This window comes from Rattus norvegicus, chromosome 11 (genome assembly GCF_021556685.1).
Source record: "Rattus norvegicus strain SHRSP/BbbUtx chromosome 11, alternate assembly SHRSP_T2T, whole genome shotgun sequence".
Classification (NCBI taxonomy): Eukaryota; Metazoa; Chordata; class Mammalia; order Rodentia; family Muridae; genus Rattus; species Rattus norvegicus.
The window spans coordinates 76042668-76057449 of NC_141544.1; the positions used below are offsets into that span (position 1 = coordinate 76042668).

The following is a 14782-nucleotide window of genomic DNA, read 5'->3' on the forward strand; positions in this document are numbered from 1 at the left end:
CTTTTCTTCCCTTCCAGTAAGTACCAAAATTGAAAAATGAAAACGAATGATGTCATGCCTACAACTGGCCTGATGTGTGGCTCTCTTTTGGAGCTACTCCGTAGCCAAGGAGGTAGCCTGAAGAGACTTCTTCATCACCATGTTCTTTTTTTTTTTAGACTTAATTATTTATTTATTCATTTACTTATTTATTTATTATAAGTATACTGTAGCTATCTTCAGACACACCAGAAGAAGGCATCAGATCTCATTACAGATGGTTGTGAGCCACCATGTGGTTGCCAGGATTTGAACTCAGGACCTCTGGAAGAGCAGTCATTGCTCTTAACCACTGAGCCATCTCTCCAACCCCCCATCACCATGTTCTTGATCAGAAAACTCAACTTTGCCCTACAAAAAATGCTTGCCATCTAGGGAACACAAAAGAATCCTGATGGTGTTTTTCTAACAGTGTTAGAATGCCACATCCTTGAGAATAAGAGACCACAGGAGACTGCTCTAGGGCAAGTTACAATTGTATGCATGTTTAAAAAGCAGTGAAGTTGGGGAGTTGGTGGCTGAGGATGTGGCTTAGTAGAATGTCTAACATGCAGGGAACCCTGAGTTCAGTCCCCAGGGTTGTATAAACAGTGCAGTGGCCCTGGAGAAGTGGGAGCAGGAGAATCAGAAGTTCCAGATCATTTTAGGTTACACAGTGAGTTTGAGGCCATCCTGGCATATATGAGACCCTGTATTAAAAAAAAAATAGGTATATGATAAAGCTAGAGATAGTGTGTTCTACTAAGGTGTCCCACAGTATGATAAATAGCAAATTCTTTACTTACTTGCTGAAGAAGAGTCTTTTTTCTCTTGTCTTAAAAAATCAAAAGATGGGGCCCATGTGTATACAAGTGTTCTCTTCTTGGTCCCTCTGCTTACTAAAACAGCAGGGGGCCGTAATTTCCCCTTTCCAACTTCCCTTTACTAAAGCCTCTGAGGAAGCTCCCTTGCTCTTTGAGAGTGTGACTCAGGCAAGCTACCCTGGCCACTGAGGATGAACAAACTCAGACTTTGGGTATCTAAGAAGAGGAAGAGTGAGGGGCAGCCACCAGCTCTGACAGTGGTTGTGTGAGCCATCCTGCCTGTTTCTGCAGTGGTCTCAAGTTCTGTTTCTGTACTCAGTTACTCTTTCCTACCCATGGTAGACCTCTATGGGAACAGACTGTCTGGCTCATATGTAGTAGGCATTTTTGGGGGGAGTGTTTACTGTCTACTCCATCACCCTAAGTCACTCTGCATCTTGTAAATCCTTGAAGCGTATGCTCCTAGCAGTCGCCGTGATTGGTCCACTTCATACACCTTACCACAGCTAGTGGAGCTCGGTGTGCAAAACGGAAGTGTCAAGGGATGGATGTGAAGAAGGCTCCGGTCTCCCCCAACAACTGCTCTCTGCAGATAGTTTTTCCACCTTGGGATGCTATACGTGGAATTTAGGAGGACCCAAGGACAAGCAATCAGCCTTGCTGAACTTTGAACCTCTCTGCACATGTAGACTCAGGCAGCTCCTTGCGCGAGCTTACAGTTTTCACAGTTGGTTTCTGACCCATCTAGATGGCCCCTGTTGCCTTGACGTTGAATACCCTTGGAAGCTGTGCACGCAAGCATTGAGAACCTTAGTTGTGCAGAAGTCAGTGTCTGTGCACTGACTACCCTTGACCAAAGGAGCTGAGAGTAGACAGGTGGCTGCTTCTGCTTTTGTCTCCCAGGTAGAAGTTCTGAGAGATCTTCTGCAAGGCTCCCGGAAGGCCCTGGGGGATGGAGTAACCACTGTCTTGATTTGGCCATCGATTTGGTAAGGCTTTTTGGATTGGATTTCATTTCACTAGCTAGTCATTCAAGTGTCTGTTTTTCACCAGGGTCTTCATTTCTGGCACTAATTTGCAGAGAACCCTGAGTAAGACAGCAGGGGTCAGAGTATGTTAGAGACACATGGTTTTCCTTCTAAAGTCGGGGAAGTTTATAGAGGGGAAAAAAAGTTAATAAAATAATAGCCATGGTGCATGAGTTTGGCTTCATGGAGAAATGCCCATTCTTACTAGAAAACAATGTTTTTTCTGACTAAAAATACTCCACAATTTAAGTTGCTGTGTATCTTGTATTTTTTTTTTTCAGTGTTGCTGAAGGCAGGGAAGTCTGTTTAACTAAAGGACTAACGGAGACGTATAGCGGGGTCTGAGATCTATGGATTCCCTAGGAGAGGAAGCTATGGAAATCATACAGGAAGAAGAGGTGAGGGACTAAAGGCTTTGCCATGTCCAAACGCCCTGCACACTGTCATACCAGCGCTTGGGAGAGTGCAGGCTTGCTGATGGGACCCAGCCGGTTCACCTCCCAGGCACCATTCTTGCTGGAAGGCATACACATACGCTGCCTTGCCCTAAGACCAGGACTACGGTGGGGTCTTCCCACGGGCGAAGTTATAACCCTGTGGGCATCTTTTTCCAAGGGTATAGCCCGACATTTTTAAGAAAAATCTACTTCTAGATTTTTACTTCTTTGTGTTTTCTTTCCAAAACCATACCTACAGTGAGAGGAAAGAAACACTTAGCTCTCACCCAATTGGAATCTTATCAGTGTGGAAATATTCTGGAGGCTTCTTGCTTCAGCCTCCTGCTGGCCCTGGAACCTGGCTGCAGGATTTCGGGCACTGGATCACATTTGCCTGCCATGCCTCATCCCTTGCCAGATAGAGCATAGATGCAAATGCCACTCCTTTACTTCCTGGTCTCATTTTCTCTAAGAGCAGGGATAAGGAGACAATGGTGAAGCAGTAGGAAAGTCAGAGAGGGTCTTGGTGTGTTGGGGACAGACAATGCTGTCATCATGAGTGTGGGCTTTAATAGCTGGAGAGTGCACAGTCAGTCAGAAACTTAATAGGGTGTTTATAGCTTAGACTAGCTAGACTAGCTATTTACCCAGGAAGTACCCACTGTCCCTCCTCCCTCCCCCTCCCCCTCCTCCCTCCTCTCTCCCCCTCCTCCCTCCCTCCCATTACTCTTTCCTTTTTCCTTTTTGTCTATTTTTTCTTGAAAAGTGAACCAGACAGTTTCCTTTTTTTTTTTTTTTTTGTATTCGCATCATATTATAAAGACGATCTTGAACAAAAGGTCATGGTTTCCAGATTTTGCTAAAAAGGGAAACTTAATACTGTCCATAAAACTACAGAGAAGCGTCATGACTGGAACGAGCAGTGGACTCCCCCTGCACCTTTCCTAGGGAGGACAGGATCTTCAACTCTATGCACATGGTTATTTACTTTTAATCATTTTATTGAGATTAAACTATACTAAAAAAAAGAGCCAGACATGGTGGCATGTGATTTTGAATCCCAGCACTTGGGAGGCAGAAGCGGGCAGATCTCTGAGTTCAAAGCCAGCTGGTCTATAGAAGGAGTTCTGAGACAGCCAGGGCTATACAGAGAACCGTTGTCTAGAAAAACACACACACACACACACACACACACACACACACACACAGGGAGGGAGGGAGGGAGAAAGAGAGAGAGAGAGAGAGAGAGAGAGAGAGGGAGGGAGAGAGGGAGGGAGGGAGAAAGAGAGAGAGAGAGAGAGAGAGAGAGAGAGAGAGAGAGAGAGAGAGAGAGAACTATACCTTTAAAATATTCAGTTGGATACACACACAGGCCATCACCAATGAAAGCGTTCAGTGGTGAACACCTAAATATCACAACTAGCATTTCCATGCGTCTGAAATTGCCCTCTACGGCCTCCTGCTTCTCTTCGTCTTCTTCTGTTGAGTTGTTTGCACGTTTAGAACTGTATATCAATATAATTACACAGAATGATCTCTTTGTCTACTGTCCTAGCCTGGTATTTTAGGCATAGCTTGTAGGACGCACAGACCCCCGTTTGAATATGGGGAGGGATTTGGCTACCGGAAGGTTCTGCAGGAGGATGGGGTTCAGATGGCATCTCTCCTGAGCCTCTGGCTTATTTCTTTTGGGGGAGAGGGTTCATTGAGGACTCCTCAGGTAGCCTCTTGGTTCTTTAAAGGCACCCCATCCTAAGCTTCAGGGGTTCCCTTCAAGGAGCCATTTAGGAGGAAGAGCAAGACCCAGGGTGTGAGGGACTGACACCTCCGAGGAAGGAGAAACAGGTTTGGAACGACAACTAAATATCTCCTTCTAGAATTTTCTTTACCGCGGTATGTGTCCAGAAGTCTTCTAGAAACAGCAACGAGGTCGGATTTAGAGTGGTGGATCCAGGTTGATCAGCAGCAGGCCGTGGGGCAGAGGGGGCACGGAAGGAAGAAAAATTGCGCAAAGCACCCACTGCCCTTGTTTTTGTTCTCCCCTGAAGGCTGCTTTCTCTTGAGAGCCCCGTGGTCAGTGAAGTCCCTCAGTGAGTGGCTGTGGTTGGAACATGGAAGGCCCTTTGCAAGTTCGGGAAATGAAGTGGGTTTGGGGATCCAGGAGGGCTGCCGGTCCAGTGGGGGAATCCAGCGAAAGTAAGAATGCAGCAACGGAAGCCATTTGCCAGGAAGTCACCAGAGAAGATTTCAAAATGTACTGGCTGGTCTCTACCAAAGGTTGGGAAGCCCTGGCCTCTGGAAACAAGCAACAAGGACTTCCCCTGCTGTCTTTCTGTTCTGCTTCGAAGGGTTAAGCTTTTCCTAACCTTCAGATGCCAGTTTATTTACTGGAATTACCGCCTGCTTCTTAAAATTAGAATGCATGTGTATCTAAGTTTTGCTTTTTCATAGATCTATACAGATAAAGATAGATATAGAGTTTATATGTGTTTGTTTGTTTTTCTGTGTTTCCCTGGCTGTCCTGGAAGTAGATTTGTAGACCAGGCTGGCCTTAAACTCACAGAGACGCCCTGGCCTCTGCCTCCCAAAGTGCTGAGAGGAAAGGCATGGACCACCACCACCATGCCAATATTTTTCTTTACGACCGTGGTAAAGCGATGGTAAAGTAGTCTTAAAGCGATGCTTCAGACCACTGGGGAGACCAGAGAATATTTTAAAAAATCAGCCCATATGCCTTTAACATAACCAGCATTTAGCTGCGAGCCATTTTGTGACTTTTTTCTAAGTGGCAGTATGGGGAATGGAAGGGCTAATTCTAGGTTCCAGGCCTGATTCTTTTTGTATAACGAGGTCACCCAGACTCCAAAGAACTCTCTTCCCTGGTCTGGGTTTCCTCACTAGAATGTGATGAGTCGAACACACACTCCCACGGAAATGCCGTCTGGTGACTTAAACTGCTTCTGTGGACGTGTGCATTCTGCCTTTGCTATTGTGTGGAGGCAGAGTCTGCTGTACCCCTAAGGCAGTCAGTTAGCAGAATTCCCTTTTTCCAAGGGGGGGGGGCTCTCTCTTAAGATGTTTAGGTAATTCATTGAGGTCTGCACACATTATGGGGGATAATCCACTGTTCCTCGTGTTTACTGATAGAAAGGCTGATGTCTCCGCTGTAAAATACCTTCTCATCTGGAGGAAGATTTGAACAACCTGGGTGCTGTAGTCCGGCCAAGAGGACATCCAGTCAGCGGCTCAGATGGCATCTGAGATTTCCTGAATGGACCACATAGCAGCTGCTTTTGCATGTCTTTGTCCCTGGCTTTCCAGTTTTCATACTCTGAGTTTACGCTGAGGAGTTTCACAGGGTCTATCCTGTGCTTTGTTCTCCTTTGGCCCTTGCGGCTGTTCTGCTGTTAGTCCAACGGCCCTGCATATTAACTACTTCCTGTCAGCGTAGAGTGGGTGTTAGTGCCGGTTCTCGAAGCCTTAGCTGTCACTCTGTGGATCGGCACTCAGAACACATTTGGGTCTACGCAGTTAAATAAAGCTTTGTTTAACTGTTCTGTTTTCTGATCCTAAGTGAATCTTTTCTCTTAAAACAGTTTTAACCATGATCTGGTGAGAGAGGAGCTGGACACCAGGGCCTCACACTTTTATTGTATCAAACAAGAAGTTAGCTTATTGTGGAAGTGTTAATGTATGTAAACATTTGGAGTCTCATGAGTAGTTCATAAAGCCTTTTAAGAAAGGATATAAAATTCTATTTACAAAATGGCCCTGTTGTTTTAAAATCACGTACATACCATAAAGACTGTTTTACATATATGTATATGTACATATACATGCATGTGTATATGTATATGTGTATATATCTCCAGAGGGGTAATCTGTAGTTTCTATTTTTTCTCTAAAATGTCTTTATATATAATATAGAAAAAATATTCTAAAAGATGTAAGCCAGATGTGGAGTTGTAAGACTGAAATTCCAGCATTCTAAAGGCAGAGGCAGAAGGGTCACAAGTTTGAGACCAGTCTGATCTCAAAAAATAAATCAAAATTTAATTTACCTTCACCCCTATCCTTACTCAGAAAACTTGTTCTCCTTCTGAGCACTTCCAAATATTTATAATTTGAGGCTTAGCCTTCCAATCAACACGCACACTGCTTTATTAACATATATTCATCATCCCATAACTTATCAATTTATTTTTACTTAATAAAAACGTCTCTAAACTCCACGTGAACACCTCAATTACTTCTGTGATTAATAGATTTACTTATGCGATAATAGTTATTAATGCCAAAGTTAATAGGAGAAATTATATATGTTCAGTTCAAGTTTCCTTCTCAGATAAGTCTTTCCTTTTTGTTTTGAAAACATAGCAGAAGAGGGGATGTTTCCAGCATAGCTCCTTAATGGGATTTCTTGGAGTAGATCTGAAATTAGGGCGGACATTTGTTGATCTTGCTTAAGTTTAAGGAGTCAAGGCAGGATCTTTGAAGTGCGTTGGGGTCGCTTTACAAAAGCGGATATTCCTTTCAAGCACAAGGCCCGATTTGCGCCTTTCAGGAGACGATGTCAAACGGTCGAGGGTACTGGGGAGCGTGGCCAGAGGCTCAGGCTTACACTCAGAACACGACATGTGGGCTCAACGCCGCCATTGCTACCTTAAGGTCCTAACAAATCCAGAGTCATAATTTAGGGGAAAGAAACTATAAGTTCCTCTCTAAGTTCCCGTTTGAAACACTTCTGTGGAGAGCACGCAGAACCAGAGACTAGAGTTAGGATTGGGGAGCCCTCGCCGCTCTGAGAAGTGGGTAACAGGCGCTGGCTGTCGTACGGTCCGAGGGGCAGAACCCTGGCAGGGTGAGCGCGGAGCTCGCCCCAGCACCACTCGTCTCAGCCCACACGCAGCACCGAGCTGTTACCGGGCAGATCTCAGAGGCTTAGGCGCCCCAGCGCCGCCCCTTCCTCCTTCCATCCGGTGCGGAGGACGCGGAAGGGCTCAGCCCCGCCGGAAGCTGCTGTGCGCCAGCGACCGGCCCGCCCCTGTTCTGCTCTAGGTTCCGGTGCCCACACCGGGACTCCAGCGCGGGCTACCCCGCCTCCAGCTCCGGCCAGCCAGCCCTCGGCTCTGGACAACCCCGATCCCGCCCCACGCTCTCAGCTCCGCCTCAGCAGGTACAGCCGCACTCCCTGAGCCACTATCCTACTGCTGACCCTGAACCCGGCTCGGCCCGGTTCTCACCTCCAGACTGGTGCCAGGCCAGTGTCCTCCAAGTGGTCACCAAGACTTTCCTGAGTGCATCGCGGCCTCCCCTCCCCCCACCTTTTTTCCTATTCCTCCTTCTACCCAGGCCAGGAAAACAAATGGGAAGACTGGAAGTGCACTTCAGTTTTAATTGTATAGTTTTATCGCTACCTCACCTGTGGAGATTTAGAGTGGGTTAAGGAATGACTTCTGAAGCGGCTGGGGCAATATGGTTGCACGTGTCAAGGTGAAAAGGTATTTCATAGTGAAAAGACACTGGCTACTTCCTCCGTCGGTTCCCACACACCAGGGGAGAGCCGCAAAAAGGGAACCTGGAGCATTTGGAGGGGAAGCCAACAGAGCTTGTGCTTGGAATACGTGGGCCTCAGAGGACACTTAAAATCTACATCTTTCTCCCCCACAGATGGGAAACAGAACTCCAGTGTGAGCGGCTTGGTAATGGTCACACAGCGAACACAAGGGAGTACAGAACTCTAGTTCCTAGCCTTTGTTTATACATACAAAGTATTTTGATAGCATAAGCAGGATCTGGCTTTTCCTTACTGCTTCTCCAGGTCTTTGCTGTACTGTGCCCAGTCCTGAGCCCTGACTAGGTGGATTGTGGCAGTACCTGGACTTGAACTAAACCTAAAATAGCCTTTGGGGGGGAAAGGCAGGTGGGTGGGAAGAGCTTGGGCCGAGGACAGGGGCGAGCTAGTCTCTTAGCCCCTGAGAGTGTTTGCCTCGTTCGTGGAGTGGATCGGTGAGCGGGTTGGGTGAGTGGGGTGGGCAGACACTGGAGCACTCTGAACCTGAATCACCACAGGGAATGGGTGCTGTGGGGCCCTGGCTTAAGGTAGAGTGGGGAGTGCATTCATTCATTGGGAAGCCAGTGCGCTAGCAAGGATTCAGTTTGTGGTGGGTGTATCGTTTGTAATGCAGTGCTACAGAGCTCTTACCAGATAGGAGACAAACGAGGGATTGGAGAGATGGCCTGGCCCGGCCCGGCAGTTAAGAGAACTGGCTGTTCTTCCAGAGGACTCAGGCTCAATTCCCAGCATCCACGTGGCAGCTCACAAGTGCTAGTTCCAGGGGGCCCAGCACCCCCCCACACACACAGATACACACGAAGGCCGAAAGCTAGAGTATGTAAATAAAACTGAATCATTTACAAATTTTTAAATATTGCTGGTAAAGGGAAGATGGCAGTTGATGAGTAATAAAAGTAATCACAAAGTTGTGCTCACTATGTACTTTATGGAAACGCATTCATTCATTCATTCATTCCTCACAACACACCTGGGTTTTGCCATTATCTCTTTACCTGAGCTCTCCACACAAGAGAGAGAGAGAGATGTATTCCAAAGCCCAGTCTCAGCTGATGGGGACATTGACAAGCTGGGGTTGACTTGTAGGGCTGGCCACTCCTGGAGAGCCCAAGACACAGTTGGAGACAAGCTTTGAAGTCAGTTCTGTGATAGAGTCCCAGCCGCACCGGCTAGCTGTGTGGCCTGATTCCGTTCTCCTAATACTTACGGAGCTGCCTTGTCGCCATGATGGTTGACTTGCTTAGGACGCCCGGGCAGCAAACCTCTCAGGCTTAATACAGAGCCTACAGGGAGAGTGTAGGTGTTCGCTTGTTTTCTGATTCATCTTCCTCCGTCCCTTCTGCAGGAGTCTCAGTTGCCCCATAAGACCGCCTGTGCCAAGCTCAGCATGGGTGGGGGCCTGATTGAGAGGTATGTGGCTGCCATGGTGCTGAGTGCGGCTGGTGATACCCTGGGCTACTTCAACGGGAAGTGGGAATTCCTTCGGGATGGGGAGAAGATACACCGGCAGTTGGCCCAGATGGGTGACTTGGAAGCCATAGATGTGGCCCAGTGGAGAGTCAGCGATGACACCATCATGCACCTGGCTACAGCAGAAGCCCTCATGGAAGCCGGCAGTTCCCCGGATTTGCCTCAGCTGTATTCCCTACTAGCTAAACATTACCGGGACTGCATGGGAGACATGGATGGCCGGGCACCAGGTGAGTGCCAGCCACTGGGAGGGTCCTTCCTTCCAGAGGGTGGAGAAGGAAGCCCAAGGAAGACACTAAGAGTGTACTTGGAGAGTAGGGAGGAGAATGAGCCCATTGATCCACACTCAGGACAACTTGGATTTCAAAAGCAGCCCAGGATCCACAGTGAGATTCTGTTTAGAAAATCAAAGGAAGAAAAACATTGTGGAACATATCCATATCAATGAGACAGAAACTAGTTTACATTTGAAATCTTTTTTTTCTTTTTTTCTTTTTTTTTTTTTTCGGAGCTGGGGACTGAACCCAGGGCCTTGCGCTTGCTAGGCAAGCGCTCTACCACTGAGCTAAATCCCCAACCCCGTAGATTTGAATCCTTGTAGCTTACTTATGGGGTCGCATTCACAGTTTTGTAGGTTGTGCAGATGAGCGGTTACTAATATGGAAAGGATTTATTGATGAAATAGGGAAAAAAAGAAGGTTTCAGAGCATGTTATGCAAATAACTTAAAAGTACCAGAGTTTGCCCGGTGTGGTGGGGCATACCTGAAATCCCAGGACTTGGAAGCAGGAAGATGGGGGTGGGGGGAGTGTGGGAGGTGCAGTGCGGACCTGAGTTCAAACCCCCCAGCACCCACATAAATGTTAGATATTTAACCCCTGTGCAAAAAGGGATGGAAACTGGAGGACCATGCTGGTCCCTAGCCTACCTCTAGACCCTGCATCAAGGGACAGAGAGAGAGAGAGAGAGAGAGAGAGAGAGAGAGAGAGAGAGATCATCCAGCCCTCTGGATGCTCACAAACACACAAAGAACAATTGCTTGTCTCCGTTGAGAGAAGTCTGGAAGCAAACACATAAATATGTTCACAATTCTACCTAAGTTACAGAAGTAATCATCCTAATTCTCCTTCTATTTGTATTCTCTGCATTTCGTTATGAACAATTACAAAGAAAAACTTTTAAACATTATTATTATTATTATTTAAAAAAAAAAGCGGAGACCTTCCTTTGGTTTCAGTTCTGCTCACAGTAGCTGTGACTCATTTTGGGGACTTATTGTGTGTGGCCCCCTATGGGCCACCAGGTTGGGGTCACTTTTTCCCTGCCCATCTGAGACTACCACTCCTTCCCTACCCAACCCCTCTCCCTATATTATTACATAACTGATATGTTCTCCTTGTGATAGTGTTTACTAGCATCGAAGCGCACACATTACGTCTAGTTGGCTTTTGGAGCGTCTCTTCTTGCCTTGCAGATGGACACCAACTCTGGCCCTCATGTGCCCTTTCTCGGTGTATTACATCCCGTGGTCTTCGTGTCCATATGCTTCTTGTTAGACTGGATTAGGCTTCACCCTTAATGGCTCATGTTAGCTTAATCACCTTTGAAAGGCCCTTTCTCCAAATTAAGCCGCTGGGCATTAAGGTTTCAGCGTAGGTATTTGGACTTCAACATGTGAACACAATCCAGCCAAATTAACTCCTAGCTGAAGGGTGACTCACCATCAAAGACAGGACCTCCTCCCCACACCCCATTCCCACAGACTGGCTCTAAAGATCCATCTCTGTTCTTCCCGTCTTAACACCTGCTATCCATTTAGGGTAGGAGGCTTTATTCGCCCACCTGTGTCAGCCACAGATATGGTTTATAAACTTCGAAATAAGGGAGCGGTAGTATTGCGTTCTGCAGTGCGATCTGGCTGTTCCATGGCTCCTTCTGTAGCACTACTCTCCACTACAGTAGGTCAGGAGGACAAGCCTCCTATCACACTGTCATGCAGGGGACAGCCATAGTCTGTTGACCTGATCTAAGCCTGGTGCTTCATTCCGGAACTTCCAACCTCTTTCTAATAGTCAGGAACCCTAATAGGTTCTTATTACGTGCACTGAGGGCTTCATCTGTGGAACCAATGCGTGTGTCCACGGCCACCGATTAGCGGATTCCGGAATCTTCATCACGTTTCCTAAGTCCTGAATCATATTTAAAAAGGATTAACATGTGGTACACATTTAAGACCCCAGCACTTGGGAGGCAGAAGCAAGAGAATTACTGAGTTCGAGGCCAGCGTAAGATACACAGAGAATTCCAGGCCAGCCTGGTTTACCTAGAAAGCTCTTCTTTCAAAAATGAGAGCGAATATGACACAGCTACCTTTTCAGCTGCTGTGAGTTCTCTAATAACTGAGGAGATCCCAAGCCTTTCTCTATGTGTGCGCATGTGTACGCGCTTTGCTAATCTGTTAGACCACACCGAGGGTTCTGTATAAAGGAGGCTAGCAGTTGGGTTGGGGTTGAAGAGGAGGGGCCACCCCCATCATGGCTCTCCGTTTGCCTCAGAGAAACCTGAGCCTCCTTAGCTCTGTATTCAGCACCGGGTCCTTTGTTTGGGTGACTCTGATTCCTTGCGCTACCCGACTCACCTCTAGGTGGTGCTTGCATGCAGAATGCCATGCAGCTGGACCCCGACAGGGCTGACGGCTGGAGGATTCCCTTCAACAGTCACGAGGGCGGCTGTGGAGCCGCCATGCGCGCCATGTGCATCGGGCTGAGGTTTCCTCACCCCAGCCAGCTGGACACTCTGATCCAAGTGAGCATCGAGAGCGGCCGGATGACCCACCACCACCCCACAGGCTACCTCGGAAGCCTAGCGTCAGCTCTTTTTACCGCATATGCCGTGAACGGCAAATCACCACGGCAGTGGGGGAAGGGGCTGATGGAGGTGCTGCCAGAGGCCAAAGCGTATGTCACCCAGTCAGGCTACTTTGTGAAGGAAAATCTCCAACACTGGTGAGTCTCTTAGGAGTGCGCCCCAGCTGACGCGTGGGCGACCGTGTGCGCACGACGTATCGTACGCGTGCCTAAGGTTCAGAGGTCACAGCTACTAGCACAGGTCTCACAAACCTGACCGACCCCTCTGGGCTAAGGATTTCAAGTTCCTTTCCACCTATGGTTGCCCGAAGTAGCCAAGTGGATGCCTCAGTGCAGGCACCTGTGGTCCTCTCTTAAGTCCTGTTCTGGATTCCGACTTCCTATAATTTTTACGACCAGCCAGTGCTGAGATGAACTTTGGTAACTTCCCATTATCTTTCTCAGAAGAGACAAGGCTCAGAGGCTCCTACTGAAGTTACCCAGGCTTGGGATAGTCCAGAGTTTACCCTGGAAAAATGATTGAATGTTGCTCTGGGCAGAAAAACAAATCTTTATTTCCTGTCCCATAGCCCACACCTACCCTCAACTGTATCCACACCTGGTTCATGTGGACGGCTGGTAAAAACTGTGGATGGCTTGGAGAATTAATTTAGTTTTGTTTTTCTCCTGTAAATTTATGACACTTGTGTGAGGAGTTGAAGTCATTCTGAACTTTTCACTTTTTACACAGTGTTTATATAGCTTTTGACATTAGTTTTTGTTTGTTTGTTTGTTTGTTTTTAATTGATTTCTCCTCCCCAGGTCCTACTTCGAGAAAGAATGGGAAAAGTACCTGGAACTTAGAGGAATTTTGGATGGCAAGTCCGCTCCCGTCTTCCCGAAACCCTTTGGTGTGAAGGAAAGGGATCAGTTCTATATCGAAGTGAGCTACTCAGGCTGGGGTGGCAGCAGTGGACACGATGCCCCCATGATTGCCTATGATGCCCTCCTGGCTGCAGGGGATTCCTGGAAGGAGCTCGCACACAGAGCCTTTTTCCATGGTGGAGACAGTGATTCCACGGCCACCATTGCTGGATGCTGGTGGGGAGTTATGCACGGTTTCAAAGGGGTAAACCCTTCTAACTATGAGAAGCTCGAATACCGACAGCGGCTAGAAGAGGCCGGAAGAGCTTTGTATTCTCTGGGGTCAAAAGAAGACACTATACTAGGTCCCTAGGGAAAGGGTGGTTTGTTTTGGCGGTTTTTTCCCCTGTATCCCCGACACTCATTCTCTTCAGCTTTTCCAGCGTCAAGAATCCTAATTTTGTGTTTGAAGAATTCTGAGTAAACAAGTCCCTTGGGCGGCTTCAGCCCCGCCTTCCCACGCTTACCCTGCCCTCCCCGAGTTCCTCTTTTGTGTGTAAGAGTCTTTTTATTTCAGTTGATGTGCTCAGTGTTTCTCATTCCAGAAACCTCATAACCTTGTATTCACGTCTCCATTTTTATCATGGAATTGTTCTAAATGCTTTGTCTGACTTTTCCTTGACTGGGTCTCTCACCTATCCCAAGTAGGCTAAGACAAAGATTTGAGTGTGAGGAGTGTATCTGGGAGGCAATTCCAGGAAGCGTCAGTAGGAGACTAGGGAAGTGAGGGAAGGAAAGGGATGTCGCACAGGGTGTGTGAATGAACAGGATTCTCCATGGCCATCTGGGGTGTAGTCTGTCTGGGTCCTCTGCCCAAAGCAGTCTTCAGAGTTGTCCTGGTGAGAGGCCAAGCTACTTTTGAGTGTATATCTACTAATTTTCACCTGACTGGTTAAAGCCCACCCCCCAGGGACACCGTTAAGTCCCTGGTGTCATGGATTTGGTTTATTGCTTGTATTATGTTAATTGGGTTCCCAAAATTACACAGGAATTCGCAAGTCTGCGTGGAAGTAAGTCACGGAGGATCCTTGCCCCTAGTTGGCTTTGATTGGTAAATAAAGTTGCCTGGCAGCCAATGGCTGGGCAGGGAGACAGAGGTGGGGAGAAAGCAGACTCACCATGCCAGAAGAGGAAAAAGATCCAGGCTTGAGGCTGCAGAAGAGAAAGTATACAATCACGTAAGAGCCAGGGAGGAGCAGCCCCAATCCCCCCCCCCCCCATTGGCTCTAGGGTAGCAAAAATGGAGTATAGATTTTAGTAAGTAATAATTCAGGAGTATTGGAGGGGAGGCATTAGCAATGTGGAAGTTTGGGAGTGGCCAAGCCATTGAGCCAATTAAGGCATATTAAATATAAGGCTGTGCGTGCATGTTTCTTTTATTCGAGACTCCAAAGCATTGGGGTGAGCAGTGCCGCCGGGGAGATTAATCAACTCTAGCAACACCCTGGGACCTCTTAGCTTGCTTGTATGCAAACCAAATGTGAATGTCTTCACGTAAGAACTCGGATGCTTGCAGTAGCAAGTTACTAGGCATGAGAACAAAAGGGCAGAGTAGAGACCCTAAGAGCATCCATGTTAGCTACTATTCTGTTGCTGTGAAGAGACACCATGACCACAACAACTCTTATAAAAGAAACCATTTAATTGGGGGTGGCTTACAG

General features: G+C 47.4%; 2 protein-coding genes and 1 long non-coding RNA gene across 10 annotated transcripts in view; 2 read left to right on the forward strand and 1 right to left on the reverse strand.

The window, feature by feature from the left end:
- Cd80 (Cd80 molecule) overlaps window positions 1-962 on the reverse strand; it is a 39348-nt gene extending 38386 nt beyond the window's left edge. For 3 of the 7 annotated variants that reach the window (XR_015632608.1, XM_087575559.1, XM_087575556.1), the window contains exon 1: window positions 825-962. The gene's annotated coding sequence lies outside the window, so the exon portion shown is untranslated. The remainder of the gene's footprint in view (window positions 1-824) is intronic. The other 4 variants (XR_015632609.1, XM_087575558.1, XM_087575562.1 and 1 more) reach the window with 2 other exon arrangements.
- LOC108352341 (uncharacterized) lies at window positions 792-4790 on the forward strand. The gene is made up of 3 exons (XR_015633466.1): window positions 792-1831; window positions 2152-2268; window positions 4356-4790. It is a non-coding gene; the product is annotated as an uncharacterized LOC108352341 (long non-coding RNA).
- A 2563-nt stretch (window positions 4791-7353) lies between these two features.
- Window positions 7354-13720, forward strand: Adprh (ADP-ribosylarginine hydrolase). Of its 2 annotated transcripts, none has more exons than XM_087575553.1 (4): window positions 7354-7808; window positions 9228-9582; window positions 11996-12356; window positions 13020-13720. In XM_087575553.1, exons 2-4 carry the CDS (start codon window positions 9270-9272, stop codon window positions 13432-13434), a joined length of 1089 nt encoding a protein of 362 aa, XP_087431679.1. In that variant the 5' UTR covers window positions 7354-7808; window positions 9228-9269; the 3' UTR covers window positions 13435-13720.
- Window positions 13721-14782: the final 1062 nt, after the last annotated feature.

Excerpts from the sequence above, each read along its gene's own strand:
- Adprh (XM_087575553.1), top strand. The coding sequence starts at position 9,270 with ATGGGTGGGGGCCTGATTGAGAGGTATGTGGCTGCCATGGTGCTGAGT. Across the intron at positions 9,583-11,995 it reads CATGGATGGCCGGGCACCAG|GTGGTGCTTGCATGCAGAAT; the intron begins GTGAGTGCCAGC and ends ACTCACCTCTAG. Across the intron at positions 12,357-13,019 it reads AAGGAAAATCTCCAACACTG|GTCCTACTTCGAGAAAGAAT; the intron begins GTGAGTCTCTTA and ends TCTCCTCCCCAG.